Source organism: Balaenoptera musculus, chromosome 1 (assembly GCF_009873245.2).
Source record: "Balaenoptera musculus isolate JJ_BM4_2016_0621 chromosome 1, mBalMus1.pri.v3, whole genome shotgun sequence".
Classification (NCBI taxonomy): Eukaryota; Metazoa; Chordata; class Mammalia; order Artiodactyla; family Balaenopteridae; genus Balaenoptera; species Balaenoptera musculus.
The window spans coordinates 123,788,157-123,803,999 of NC_045785.1; the positions used below are offsets into that span (position 1 = coordinate 123,788,157).

Consider the following 15,843-nt stretch of genomic DNA (forward strand, 5'->3'; position numbering starts at 1 on the left):
AATCTTGAGTGGCCTGATCATACAGCAGGTTCCCCCATACACGCTTTTCCTGTATATTCAAGATTTTTTATTAAGAAGAATTTCAAATGTTGCAGGAAAGAAAGTGGGGCACAAGAGGATGGTCACATCCCAGGTCTCAGGCTAGTCCCTGGGACAGCCACCAAGTGTGGGTTCTTGACATTGTGCAGGAAAGAATTCAAGAGCGAGACATAGTAAAGTGAAAGAAGTTTTATTCAGGGAGATACACACTCCATAGACAGTGTGTGGGCCATCTCAGAAGGTGAGAGGTCCCAGGGTACAGGGTTGTCAGTTTTTAGAGAGTTGGATAATTTCATAGGCTAATGAGTGGGAGGATTATTCCAACTATTTGGGAGAAGGGGTGGGGATTTCCAGGAATTGGACAACTGCCCACTTTTTGGCCTTTTATGGTTGGCCTTGGAACTGTCATGGCGCCTGTGGGTGGGTCATTTATCATATGCTGATGTATTACAATGAGCGTACACTGAGGCTCAAGGTCTAGTGGAAGTCAATTACCTGCCATTTTGGACCTAGCTGGTTCTGTGGTTCTAACCAGTTTATGTCATGTCCTCAATGGCTGTCATTCTTTTAAAGGTTGTGCCCTGCTCCCTTCCCATCTCACAAACATACACAAAAGAAGAAAGAATAGTAAAATCAACCTCCATAGCCCCACCCTCCGTAATTACTTCATCTATCCCTTTTATCTTTTTCCTTTTTCTGAATTATTTTAAAACAAATCTCCAAATCGTATCAGTTCACCTCTACATCCTTTGGCGTGCATCTTTAAAAAATATGGACATTTTCTTACATAACCATAACGTCCTGTCACATTTGATGGAAACATTTTAAAAAACACGTTTAAACGAACAATTCCTTGATTTCATCTAATACCCCGTTTATACTCAAATTTCCCCTTGTCTCAAAAATGGCCTTTTTCCAAATGGTTTCTTCTAATCAGGATAGAGATATGGTTCCACTAAAGATGTCTTGCCTGTTTTAAAAACAAAAATGGGACAATAGTGCTCTTCTGTTTGCTTTCTCCCCTTGACATTGTGTCTGAGAAGCGTCCGTGTGAGTACGGACAGATGTAGGCCATTATTATTAACACCTGCAGGGCCTTCTCTTGTATAGATGTGTAAACAGATAGGTTAGGTGGTCCCCAGAGAAAGAGAACCAGGAATGGCTTTCTTGACATAAGAGAAGCCTCTTTGGCCTAAGCCATTTTGTGATCTAAGCCTGGCCACAGTGCTTGCCCTTGAACAGGTCTCAGTAATTAATGATCTTTAGGGAACAGAGGAATGCAGGAACAGAGAAAAGGCAGTGAAACACTAGTGCAGTGATAAAGCAGTGATAAAGTCCTAGTTCCTCTTAGTTCCTTCCCCTACTTAATAATATACCTTTGAGTTCTGCAGGAACTAAGGCCCCCACCCAGGTGGAGGGTGGGATGATGTTGACCTTCCTGACTTCAATCAGCTAAAGCTTGGACTCTGTCGACCTTTGCCCCAATTCTATGCTGAATTCTCCTCTGCTCAAGCCCCTTTATAAATATGCATGTATCCTTAGCTTAAAACTTCCCCAATTTTGCTGTTCGGGGAGATACTGCTTTGAGAAAAATCCCCGGTATTCTCCTTACTTGCCGCAAGTAATAATAAATCCTTTCTTCTCCTGAACTTTGGCTTGGTTGTATCTATTGGCCCTACACCCACTAAGAGGTGAACCCAGTTTCTGGGTAACAGATGTGTCATAAAGTTGTAAACCATTTCTGGATATTTAGGTTGTTTCCAGTTGTCTTGTTTTGGGACTTCCCTGGTGGTCCAGTGGTTAAGAGTCCACGCTTCCACTGCAGGGAGCATGGGTTTAATCCCTGGTTGGGGAACAAAGATCCCACATGCTGCGCAGCCAAAAAAAAAAAAAGTCCTACAACCAGGTGTTTTGTTTTGTCTATCACAAGTGGTACTGTAGTTGTTGTCTGTCCATATGAACTACTGAAGAAAAAAAAGCCAAATTCAAATCTCTTGCAGCCATGGAAAAGCAGCTCAGGATGAAAGACAAGTCCTCCTGCACCTGGAAATGGGACCTAAGTCTGAAGGCGATGATGGCGGCAATCAAGCTCCCCTCGCCTCCTCACATCCTGGCGAAAGGCTGCTCTCAAGTCGGACTGAGTCAGGTTGTAAGAAAAACAACTGGGGCGGAAGGCAGGAGGGAGCTCTAGAACCTCCAGGAGACCTGGCTGTGTTTACAAGAAGGAAGCACAAATCTTTCAAGCTCCGAGAGTCCCAGGGGAACAGCTGCTTCCAGCGTCTGTTTCCTCCCACAAACAGGATGTTAAACTATTGTCCCTTCTTGGCTCAGGGTTTGCATTTAATTGTCCATCCGTTCCTTCACTGTGGGCTTTATGGATCTGGCCTTTCTTATTCCAGAATGTAAGGAAGGTCTGGGATTTTTTTTTTTTTTAAATCTCCCAACATCTGGGAAGAGGAAGTTTGACAGGTTTAGTATTCTCACATTTGCTTTCGAACCCTGCCGTCGAGTGCTGTGTGGCTAACACATCTGTGGTCACTTTGTCCTTTGGGGCATTAAGTAATTTCAGGCATGTGTACCTAATCACTGCTCTGCTGTGGGCACGGGGGACATGGCAAAGCTAAGGCCGGCTTGCTTAAGGTCTGAGGTTTCTCTTCCCCCAACAAGGACACCCTGGGGACTGAGTTTTGAATCTAGATTCAATCTAGGTTCTTTCTCTTGCTTTGAATAGAATTGGGGGGGTGGGGGTGGGGGGGGGTGGCTTGTTGTTTTGTTTTGTTTTCTTAAATTCCAGAGTCTCTTTCAACTAGACAAAAGAAACATAACATCTAAACTTATTTTGTAGGGCATCTCTTAGAATGTACAATAGACCCAGAGGAATAGGGATCATTTTGCAAAACCCAGCCATTGCTCTTGCTGGTCCAGCAGAACCCTAGGGGCTTTGTTTATAACCTGTCTGGGTGTTCCTACAAGCCATTCCTGAAGGAAGTGGGTCCGGCAGAGGGGGAAATGGCTCTGAAAAGCGTATTCAAGGATCTTGGTCCCAAAGAAAGTAAAACATCTGTGCAGCACAGGGGTGCTGGCAGCCAGCAACTGCCACGCCCCTCTGTGTCCTTTAGCTGAGGCAGCTAAACTGAGCTCCCGGGTTAAAGGATAAGAACCAGCACCGTATCATCGGGAAGAAGCACACAATGCAGAGAGCACAGGGTGAATCCTCTGACACAGCACACCTCAAGACACGCCAGGCTCAGACAGGAGGCTAAGCTCATGATTCAATGTTGGCTAATTGAGGTTGAGCAAGAGAGAAAAAAGCCCAAGGGAGAAAAGTGAAGTAAACTGAGGCGGAGAGCTAGCACGAGGATAGAAATAACTGGCCTCCTTCCATGACCTCTCTCAAAAATACCATAAGAGAAAGTGAAAGATTTGGGTTCAGTGTAAATTTTCTGTCTGTTTCAATTAATTTCAAGCTTTTAGATTATGACTCTTCCAGGGCCGCCCTTCAGGCCTCCTCCTCCCTGTGAGCCGGCATGCATTAAAGTCACTGCAAAATGCAATCCCTTCCTGTGGAGGCAAAGGCCTGGTAAAGCAACCTCACCGCTGTATGACCTGGGCATTAGACTAACATCTGATCTATCATTAAGCACTAGTTTGGCATCCTGGAATCACATTAATTGGAGAAATACATATCGATAAGAGGTTTAGCCTAACTGGCCGGATACATTTTCTCCTATGTATTAATAATTCCCCTCTGATCCAAGCTGGTATTATTCTCTGCCAGCCCCTAGATAGTTAAGAAACATATCTATGGAAAAATTTCAAAGAGTCCAGATTCTTGCATCTTCCCATACATAAAAAAGCACTAAAATCATTAATTTGAGATGTCTCTTCTTTGTGACTAGCAGTCATCTTTTTATGTTCAACTACATGTTGAACTACATGTTCAACTACATGTTTTGGGTTTTTTTCCAGCAAAAATATTCATATATATCCTGGCTCCACCCCTACTTCTGTGGAACAGTTTCTCAGACATCTGAGAGGCTGTCTCCTGCAATATCGTCCTCAGTAAGACACTGAATAAACTCAGCTCACAGCTCTTAGGTTGTCCGTGTTGTTTTTTAAATAGACATCTGTAACCGCTGTGCAGACCGTTTCTTACTCATCATTGTAACCCGAGTACAGAGTCTGGCTAGCACAGTTGATGATAAGTAATTTTTGTTGATTTCCCTGAAAGTCCATATAGTTTACTCATTCAATAAATACTAAGTTCCTACTTCTAAGAGTGCTTGTAAGAATTAACTTAAGATGATCAAATGAAAATGTGGTTAAATCACTAATTCACATTTCCTAAGCACTGACTATATATCCAGGAAATGAGCATAGTGCTGGAGATAGGGAATGAGGACAGAGCCTCTGCCCTCTAGGAACGCATAGACTTGGGGAAGAGAGTTTACAGGCTCATGAGAAGGAAGGAAGGAAAGAAAGGGAAAAGAAAGAAAGAAAGAAAGAAAGAAAGAAAGAAAGAAAGAAAGAAAGAAAGAAAGAAAGAAAGAAAGAAAGAAAGAAAGAAAGAAAGAAAGAAAGAAAGAAAGAAAGAAAGAAAAGAAAGAAAGAAAGAAAGAAAGAAGAAAGAAAGAAAGGGAGAGAGAAAGAGAGAGAGGAAGAGAGAGAGGAAGGGAGGAAGGAAGAGAGAGAGGAAGGGAGGAAGGAAGAAAGAAAAGATAGGGCTTCACTTCTCCGTTACTCTCTGTTCCTGAAATCTTCATAAATTATCTGCCTTCTCCTAAAAAGAATTCTAGTCAGAATCCACCTTCTCAAGTGATGTTCCTGAGAACCTTATGCTGGAAGCTCCCTGTAGATAATGAGGGGAGCTACCGTGGAAGCTGACATGGTTCTAACTGTTCAGGGCTGAGGCTGTAGACCTGAAGACAAAAGCTTGGAGCGTGACCAGAAACTGTTCCTTGGGCCGTGGCCAGAGCAAAGAGCTGGTGCTGCCATCTGCTGGCCACGGAGGAGGTGGACCCACACCCAGCCTGTTGGTAGGAGGAGGGAATGGCTACCTGATGGGGAGGGATGGGAACCTGTCACAACCTGTTTAGTTTAGAGGTGAGGAAACTGACGAAAAGGTCACATAACTGGTTTGTGGTGTAGCTGGGGCCAGAAAGCAAGTTCAGGATTCCTGTAAAGCCTGATGCCTGCTCCTCTGGATTCAGACACGTGGAATGTAAAATCTCTAAATTGCAGTTTGGCCTTTTCCTACTTCTTCCTCTGTTTTCACTTTCTTTGATCAGTCCTTAGGGAATTACCTCATTGTACTTCTAGTAACAGGCTGCCCTCCCCCTGTCGACCTCCTCCAGTCTTTGCTTTGGCTTGGTCAGAGGCCAATCAAATAAAGTGAAAGAAGTTTTGAAAATCTTGGAGGATGAAAGATTGTGGGCACAACCCAGCCCCCAGCTTCTCCCTGGAGGACTTCATCTGGGAGGTGCTGGTAATGTAAATGAGAGGTTCTGCCCCAGGAGAGGGTGTGTAGGGGGGAGCTGGAAGGACGACACTTCACTTCCAGGACAGCACAGCCTCTGCAGAACAGAACCCCAGATACTTGGCCGAGGACATCTCCTATAAGCTCCATGTCAAACACCTCTCTGCTATAAGCCAAGCGTTGCTCTCACTTTTCTCCTCATGTGCACCCGCTCTCCCTTACACACTCACCTATCTTCTCCCACACTTGCCCTCCACCTTCACCTGGAAGGCACAGGGTAATCAAATGACTTCGTGTCAGAGGCAGTTCGGCTAAGTCTTCAGAGATGTCTGGGTTTTTGTGTGTGCTACTCTCTCCACCATGCTGTTTGCTGTGTACACACCTCTAGTATAATTACCGTGAAATATGGGCTAAGTGAGGTTGACTTGTGTGTCTGTTTCCTCTACGAGACCTATGAGTTTACCAAGGTCAAGGATTGTGTCTTTTATGTCTTTGTGTCTTAACCTCTGGAACTTAATCAATGCCTGATGCATGGTGATCAGTCAAAAAAAATGTTAGTTGGATGAGTAAATAAGTGAATGATTAAGATGAATGTTATATAAAATAATGAAGGCAATTAGAAAGCAAGGAATTTTTATGTAGCACATGGGACAAGTGTGCAACTTTCAGGATGACACCTTTGAAGGGGACAATATTTATGCAAAGTTCAATATTTGATGCATTTGTTTAAAATCAGTCATCTGTCTAATACTAATTTTTTGCTTGTATGGCACAGTGTAATTTTTCAATTCCTTTTTACAGCTTTATTATCTTACTTGATACCCACACCCAGCGCTGAAATAGGGAGGTTAGGTGATGAGCCCCCAGGAATATGCTTGTGGCAGAGCTCATGTTAGAACCTAATGCTCTGATCTCCTAGCCAGCTGTCCTTACCGTCATGTCAGGGCCCAGACCCCTGTGACTAACCTCCTGGTACCAACTGGGATTATCCAACCTCCTTAGTAGAACTCAGTTATATTACCAGGAGGAAAAACACAGCTTTGCCTTTTGCAGAAGGACAGTGAAATACAGGCCTATGAAAGAACGCACCCACACGGGGCACTGCCTGTGGAAATCACTAGGAGAATTTGAGGTGTACGTTAAAGTCGGACACATCGATGTCCATCAGAAGAACCTCTTTCCAGGATCAAAAGGTGACTAGAGTCAACAAAATAGAAATCCTGGGGCACTTGCTTGAGGAGGCCACCTGGGTCTGTGAAATGAGTGAACACGAGGGAGCTGCAGCAACACAGAGAGGGGCTGAATCTACACGTGTTCCACATGAACCATCAGAGGCACAAAGTGCCTATAAGAACTGTTCTGTCTGCCAACAAAGAGAGACAGTGACCACAGATGGCTCTAGGGCAGCTTCTCCAACATCTGGGAAGTTAAGTTGAATGCTATGACTTTGCTAAATATAGAAATATATCAACTCTAAGCATGTAAAAGACACATCAAAATTGCTAATCTTTCCATTTAAAAATTTATTTCCAGGAGTTCCCTGGTGGCCTAGTGGTTAGGATTCTGGGCTTTCACTGTGGTGGCCTGGGTTCAATCCCTGGCCGGGGAACTGAGATCCCACAAGCCGTGCAGCCAAAAAAAAAAAAAAAGTATTTCCACAGATATTTGATGCATGTGGTTAGAGGGGCTTTGGAGGCTGCAGTCACACACAACAAAGAGGTGTCTTTTGAAATCTTGCCCTTACAGACCATGAGGAGAATTTGCTATTTGTAATCCTGGGCTATACACAAAAGATTAAACAACTGGACATTTAAAAATAACCATTTTCAGTTTAATAGATTAACTAGAAGTGTATCTGTTGCAACATGTACCATTTTGATATTAAAATTTTTTGATCTGCTACAATTTTGCATGGGCTGAAAATAAACAGGTCAAGCTAAAACAACATGTAAGGCAAAGGGAATTTGTGTAAAGCTAGGAGAAAGGAAAGCATGACACTACCGACCCTTTCTAACCCTCCAGACAGAGGAGAAACCAACAGGTCTGGTTCTGTGTCTGGAACAGAAGGGAATATGCAGGAACCTGGATGGTGCTGCCTATAAAGAAAGGTTAATAATGGATAATCACAAGAGAATGAGTCTTACTAAAATCTTTGTTCTCTTTCATGAAATGTTAGAAAGGATTGTCCAGGATATTAGCTCTCATCAGGAATTTGTTTTTTTGAATATCCTGCATGTTTACCTTGCCTGATGCAACTTTTTCCCATGGTGGGAGACTCAAGAGTGTCTGAAGCCACTGGTCTTCTGTTAACTCAGAGCTTGAGTACCACCATTCCTGAGAGGAGACAAAGAGAACACAGAATTCATCAGTGCTCCTCAGCTTGTGTGGTCAAGAGTGGGGTAATCCCCAAATGGTCAAATGTCCCTGAACTTTTAAAACCAGGCGAACCCACAGGCAAACAATGAATTTTGCAGCCCAAACTAGGATACTGACACATGACTCTTTAAATAAACATGTAGAAGTGAACATTCATTCACTTATTCAACAAATACCGAGTGTAAGGCACTATGCTAGGGACCCAGTGGTTTTTGCATTCTAAGAGTTCACATTCTTGAAGGGAGGCAAGACATGGAACACGAAGTGGAATGTGGTGAGACCTACGAGAAGGTGGAGAGCTTGCTAAAGGGGATTTGCAGGAGGGGAAGATCCCATGAGAACTCAAAGGGGAAGAGGAGGTGCAAATACCTGACCTATGGACGTGTCACCCCTTTCAGTAAGGGTCCAGAAAGGCCTCTGCTGGCCTTTCACACCTGGTGAAACCCAGCCAGGCAGTGGGCTTCTGGGGCCCCTTCGCATCCCCCGTGAGCATCCCCTTCCCCAGCTTGCTAGCTGATGCTACATACTTTGCTCATGTTCAGCCAGCATTTCTCCAGCACATTCCCTTGTGTTTCACAGAGCTGTAAGGCTGTGTTCAGGAAGAGGTTGCAGTTCTGCCCATCTCCCATTAGTATACAGACATAGGCCATCAGGTGGTAGAGCCTTGGGTAGAAGACAGGCCCGGTGGTATTTTGAGCCATGAGATTCTCCAAGTTCTAAAGAAAAAAGCATCATATCAGAATCAGAAACGGGTCCTTGACTGGAAAGATTTTTCCTTCTCAGATGATTTGGGATCATTTCAAGGGTATAAGCAATCAAGCAAAAAAGCATATTACAGAGACATACGTAGAAAGTAGTGGAGATTAGATGATAAATGTCAGGTGGAGCAGCCCCAGTGGCCTACCCAGACCAAGAATGTGATATGGGTGGGCTCAATAACCCTTTTTGGTAACCACTTTTAAAAAATGAAACTAGGTCCCCCTGAAACTCAGTTCCCCTGCTGAGTTTATGATTAGCCTCTCTATCTAAAACTTTATTCTCTTGCTTGTCCTGCCTCCCTGTTCCCCCCAGGATTGAGGAGTATCAAAGAAAGGGGGTGACTGAAACTAAGCAGGACCCTGCAGGGCTCTCCCACGTACAAAAGCCCTTCTGTGTCCCCTGTTTCCTGTTTGTAGAAAAGGGCTTTGGTCTTCTAGGCCTTCCCTGAGTTCCAAAGGGCAGACTCAAGCAGTTACTAATTAGGGAAGTGAGGGGATGAAGAAAAACAGTCAAGAAACAATAGTTCAGTGATAAAACAGAATCCTAGCTCCTCCCCAAGGGATATACATCACAATCTGATACATATCTTTGAGTTCTTCTGCAGGAATTAAGACCCCCACCCATGTAGAGGATTGTGACTACATGCTGACTACAAGATACAGACCCAGACTGGTTGGAACCAGAAGGTTGATGATTAAGAATCCTGAAACACCACCCTATTACATCACCACCAGCCAATCAGAATAAAGTCATGTACCCTGCAGCCCTCACCCCAAAATGTTGCCTTTAAAAACCCTTCCCTGAGGGACTTCCCTGGTGGTCCAGTGGTTAAGAATCCGCCTTCCAGTGCGGGGGACATGGGTTTGATCCCTGGTCAGGGAACTAAGATCCCATGTGCTGCAGGGCAACTAAGCCTGTGCGCTCTAGAGCCTGTGCACCACAACTAGAGAGCCTGCGTGCTGCAACTAATGAGCCTGCACACTCTAGAACTCGCGTGCCACAACGAAGATCCCACGTGCCACAACTAAGACCTGACGCAGCCAAATAAATAAATAAATATTTTTAAAAATAAAAATAAAAACCCTTCCCTGAAAATCTTTGGGGAGTTTGGGTCTTTTGAACATGAGCCATCCATTCTCCTTTCTGGGCCTGACAATAAATGCTGTACTTTCCTTCACCACTACCTGGTGTCAGTAAATTGGCTTTGCTGTGTGGTGGGCAAGCAGACCCAAGTTCAGTTCAGTAACAACAACAACAAAACCACAATATTTTCTTTTGATTACCAAAGCAATATAAGTTGATTTTCAAAATCTAGAGAATTATACCTCAATTGAAAAAAAAATATGTAGACATTGGAGAGGGGGGAATAAAAGGGAAAAACGAACAAACAACTCAGAATTTAGGGAAAAAATGAGGATAGAAAAAGAAAATCACTCTTAATTATAACACATAAAAAGAAATATTTTCACATTTGGATACATACTCTCCCGTTTTTTAATTTCTTTGCTGTGGACAGGGAATGTTGCCCACCATCACAGTTCTACAAGAATCAAGCCATTAGCCACTGCAGCCACCCACCGATGGCGGGGCCTGAGAAAAACAGGAAGCATTTTGTGTTTTGGATACTGGCCATAGATAGTGAAGATGCATATCCAAGGAATAATTTCAATGAACCCAGATCCTTGCATCTTCCGTACATAGAAAAGTGCTAAAGTCATTAACTTGAGATATCTGTTCTTTGTGACTAGCAGTAATCTTTTCATGTTCTTCCTAGGAAAAAACTCCTATATATCCTGTCTCCTTCCTTACTTCTTCAGAGCAGTTACTCAAAAGCTATCTGAGAGGCCAACCTCCAGGCTACAACTATAGTCCTCAGTAAGATCCCCGAAGAAAATTTAACTTGCAACTTTTAGGTTGTGTGTTTTTCTTCCGTTGACACTGCCTATCACTTACACACACACACACACACACACACACACACACACACACACTCATACCCACCACAACTGGGATCACACTGAAACAGGAGGGAAGGGAGCAGGGCACAATCTTTGAAAGAACAACATAGCCCAAGGACATGACATAAACTGATTAAAACCAAATGGGTCGGGGCTTCCCTGGTGGCGCAGTGGTTGAGAATATGCCTGCCAATGCAGGGGACACGGGTTCGAGCCCTGGTCTGGGAAGATCCCACATGCCGTGGAGCAACTAGGCCCGTGAGCCACAACTACTGAGCCTGCACGTCTGGAGCCTGTGCTCCGCAACAAGAGAGGCCACGATAGTGAGAGGCCCGCGCACCGCGATGAAGAGTGGCCCCCACTTGCCACAACCAGAGAAAGCCCTCACACAGAAACGAAGACCCAACACAGCCAAAAATAAAAATTAAAAACAAAAAAACCCCCAAAAACCAAATGGGTCCAAGACGGTGGACAAGTTGACTTCCACTAGACCTTGAGCCTCAGTATACACTCACTGTAATACATCAGCAAGCTAAATGACACACCCACAGGTACCATGACAGTTCCAAGGATCCATAAGGATCAAAAGGTGGGCAGTGGCCCAATTCCTGGAAATCCCCACCCCTTCCCTGAAATAGCTGGAATACTCCTCCTACTCATTAGCCTCTGAAATTACCCACCCCTATAAAAACTGACAACCCCCATACCCTGGTGCCTTTCTCACCTTCTGAAATGGCCCACACTCTGTCTGTGGAGTGTGTTTCTCTCTAAATAAATCCACTTCTTACCTATCACTTTGTCTCTCACTGAATTCTTTCTGTGACAAGACATCAAAAACCTGAGCTTCATTAAGTCCTGAGACCAGGTGTGTGATCTCAGTTGGAAGACTGTGGGTTTTGGCTGGGTTCGAGTCCTGGCACGTGGGTTCTAGTCCCAATCTGAGGTGCATAGTTTCAAAATTAATCACCAATACAGTAACATTTTTTTCTCATTTAGTACCACGTTATGAATATTTTCCAATGATATGATTCTTTTTTTTTCTTTTCTTTTTTAACATCTTTATTGAGGTATAAGTGCTTTACATCGTTGTGTTAGTTGCTGCTGTATAACAAAGTGAATCAGCTATATGTATACATATATCCCCATATCCCCTCCCTCTGGGTTCTCCCTCCCACCCTCCCTATCCCACCCCTCTAGGTGGTCACAAAGCACCGAGCTGATCTCCCTGTGCTAGGCAGCTGCTTCCCACTAGCTATCTATTTTACATTTGGTAGTGTACATATGTCAGTGCTACTCTCTCACTTCATCCCAGCTTACTCTTCCCCCTCCCCGTGTCCTCAAGTCCATTCTCTATGTCTGTGTCTTTATTCCAGTCCTGCCCTTAGGTTCATCAGAATCATTTTTTTTTTTAGATTCCATATATATGTGTTAGCATACAGTATTTGTTTTTCTCTTTCTGACTTACTTCACTCTGTATGACAGACTCTAGGTCCATCCACCTCACTACAAATAACTCACTTTCGTTTCTTTCCATGGCTGAGTAATACTCCATTGTATATATGTGCCACATCTTAATCCATTCATCTGTCGATGGACACTTAGGTTGTTTCCATGTCCTGGCTATTGTAAATAGTGCTGCAATGAACATTGTGGTACATATCTCTTTTTGAATTATGGTTTTCTCAGGGTATATGCTCAGTAGTGGGATTGCTGGGTCATATGGTAGTTCTATTTTTAGTTTTTTAAGGAACCTCCATACTGTTCTCCATAGTGGCTGTATCAATTTACATTCCCACCAACAGTGCAAGAGGGTTCCCTTTTCTCCACACCCTCTCCAGCATTTATTGTTTGTAGATTTTTTTGATGATGGCCATTCTGACCAGTGTGAGGTGATACCTCATTGTAGTTTTGATTTGCGTTTCTCTAATGATTAGTGATGCTGAGCATCCTTTCATGTGTTTGTTGATAATCTGTATATCTTCTTGGAAGAAATGTCTATTTAAGTCTTCTGCCCATTTATGGATTGGGTTGTTTGTTTTTTTGATATTGAGCTGCATGAGCTGCTTGTATATTTTGGAGATTAATCCTTTGTCAGTTGCTTTGTTTGCAAATATTTTCTCCCGTTCTGAGGGTTGTCTTTTCATCTAGTTTATGGTTTCCTTTGCTGTGCAAAAGCTTTGAAGTTTCATTAGGTCCCATTTCTTTATTTTTGTTTTTATTTCCATTTCTCTAGGAGGGGGGTCAAAAACGATCTTGCTGTGATCTATGTCATAGAGTGTTCTGCCTATGTTTTCCTCTAATAGTTTTATAGTGTCTGGCCTTACATTTAGGTCTTTAAGCCATTTTGAGTTTATTTTTGTGTATGGTGTTAGAAAGTGTTCTAATTTCATTCTTTTACATGTAGCTGTCCAGTTTTCCCAGCACCACTTATTGAAGAGGTTGTCTTTTCTCCATTGTATATACTTGCCTCCTCTGTCAAAGATAAGGTGACCATATGTGCGTGCGTTTATCTCTGCGCTTCCTATCCTGTTCCATTGATCTGTATTTTTGTTTCTGTGCCAGTATCATACTGTCTTGATTACTGTAGCTTTGCAGTATAGTCTGAAGTCAGGGAGCCTGATTCCTCCAGGTCTGTTTTTCTTTCTCAAGATTGCTTTGGCAATTCGGGGCCTTTGGTGTTTCCATACAAATTGTGAAATTTTTTGTTCTAGTTCTGTGAAAAATGTCATTGGTAGTTTGATAGGGATTGCATTGAATCTGTAGACTGCTTTGGGTAGTATAGTCATTTTCACAATGTTGATTCTTCCAATCCAAGAACATGGTATATCTTTCCATCTGTTTGTATCACCTTTAATTTCTTTCATCAGTGTCTTATAGTTTTCTGCATACAGGTTTTTTGTCTCCTTAGGTAGGTTTATTCCTAGGTATTTTATTCTTTTTGTTGCAATGGTAAATGGGAGTGTTTCCTTAATTTCTCTTTCAGATATTTTGTCATTAGTGTATAGGAATGCAAGAGATTTCTGTGCATTAATTTTGTATCCTGCTACTTTACCAAATTCATTGATTAGCTCTAGTAGTTTTCTGATAGCATCTTTAGGATTCTCTATGTATAGTATCATGTCATGTGCAAACAGTGACAGTTTTACTTCTTCTTTTCCAATTTGGATTCCTTTTATTTCTTTTTCTTCTCTGATTGCTGTGGCCAAAACTTCCAAAACTATGTTGAATAATAGTGGTGAGAGTGGGCAACCTTGTCTTGTTCCTGATCTTAGTGGAAATGGTTTCAGTTTTTCACCATTGAGAATGATGATCCCTTGATCATTATGTAGTGTCCTTCTTTGTCTCTTGTAAGTCTTTATTTTAAAGTCTATTTTGTCTGATATGAGAATTGCTACGCCAGCTTTCTTTCGATTTCCATTTGCATGGAATATCTTTTTCCATCCCCTCACTTTTAGTCTGTATGTGTCCCTAGGTCTGAAGTCGGTCTGTTGTAGACAGCATATATACGGGTCTTGTTTTTGCATCCATTCAGCCAGTCTATGTCTTTTAGTTGGAGCATTTAATCCACTTACATTTAAGGTAATTATCCATATGTATGTTCCTATTACCATTTTCTTAATTGTTTTGGGTTTGTCATTGTAGGTTTTTTCCTTCTCTTGTGTTTCCTGCCTAGAGAAGCTCCTTTGGCATTTGTTGTAAAGCTGGTTTGGTGGTGCTGAATTCTCTTAGCTGTTGCTTGTCTGTAAAGGTTTTAATTTCTCTGTCGAATCTGAATGAGATCCTTGCTGGGTAGAGTAATCTTGGTTGTAGAGTTTTCCCTTTCACACTTTAAATATGTCCTGCCACTCCCTTCTGGCTTACAGATTTTCTGCTGAAAGATCAGCTGTTACACTTATGGGGATTCCCTTGTATGTTATTTGTTGCTTTTCCCTTCCTACTTTTAATATATTTTTCTTTGTATTTAAATTTTGATGGTTTGATTAATATGTGTCTTGGTTTGTTTCTCCTTGGATTTATCCTGTTTGGGACTCTCTGCACTTCCTGGACTTGATTGACTGTTTCCTTTCCCATATTAGGTGATTTATTCTGACCAAGACATCATCCCTTGAGCACTGGCTAAGGGAGTATTCAAATATACAGTTAAAATGTGGTGGGGAAGTTTTCAACTATAATCTCTTCAAAGATTTTCTCAGTCCCTTTCTTTTTCTCTTCTTCTTCTGGGACCCCTATAATTCGAATGTTGGTGTGTTTAATGTTGTCCCAGGGGTCTCTGAGACTGTCCTCAATTCTTTTCATTCTTTTTTCTTTATTCTTCTCTGTGGTAGTTATTTCCACTATTTTATCTTCCAGGTCACTTATCCATTCTTCTGCCTCAGTTATTCTGATATTGATTCCTTCTAGAGAATTTTTAATTTCATTTATTGTGTTGTTCATCATTGTTTGTTTGCTCTTTAGTTCTTCAAGGTCCCTGTTAAACATTTCTTGTATTTTCTCCATTCTATTTCCAAGATTTTGGATCATCTTTACTATCATTACTCTGAATTCTTTTTCAGGTAGACTGCCTATTTCCTCTTCATTTGTTTGGTCTGGTGGGTTTTTACCTTGCTCTTTCATCTGCTGTGTATTTCTCTGTCTTCTCATTTTGCTTAATTTATTGTGTTTGGGGTCTCCTTTTCGCAGCCTGCAGGTTTGTAGTTCCCATTGTTTTTGGTGTCTGCCCCCAGTGGGTAAATTTGGCTCAGTGGGTTGTGTCAGCTTCCTAGTGGAGGGGACTGGTGCTTGTGTTCTGATGGATGAGGCTGGATCTTGTCTTTCTGGTGGGCAGGACCACGTCTGGTGGTGTGTTTTGGGGTGTCTGTGAACTTAGTATCATTTTAGGCAGCCTCTCTGCTAATGGGTGGGGTTGTGTTCCTGTCTTGCTAGTTGTTTGGCATGGGGTGTCCAGCACTGGAGCTTGCTGGTCATTGAGTGGAGCTGGGTCTTAGTGTTGAGACAGAGATCACTGGGAGAGCTCTCGCCGATTGATATTACGTGGAGCCAGGAGGTCTCCAGTGGTCCAATGTCCTGAACTCGGCTCTCCCACCTCAGAGGCTCAGGCCTGACACTTGCTGGAGCACCAAGACCCTGTCAGCCACACGGCGGAGACAACTGTGGTAAAAATCTGACTGGTATCTTGTATTTTTCTTTGCTGGGCGATTTATCCTGAGCAAGACGCCATGCCTTGAGCACCAGCTA

General features: G+C 42.7%; 1 protein-coding gene across 1 annotated transcript in view; it reads right to left on the bottom strand.

The window, feature by feature from the left end:
* Positions 1 to 7,439: 7,439 nt before the first annotated feature.
* The window catches only part of ADCY10 (adenylate cyclase 10), an 88,568-nt gene continuing 80,164 nt past the window's right edge, over positions 7,440 to 15,843 (bottom strand). The window contains exons 31-32 of the mRNA XM_036838448.1: positions 8,419 to 8,607; positions 7,440 to 7,849 (exon numbers count right to left, since the gene is read on the bottom strand). Of these exons, the coding sequence (XP_036694343.1) occupies positions 7,688 to 7,849; positions 8,419 to 8,607 (351 nt within the window). The 3' untranslated portion in view covers positions 7,440 to 7,687. The remainder of the gene's footprint in view (positions 7,850 to 8,418; positions 8,608 to 15,843) is intronic.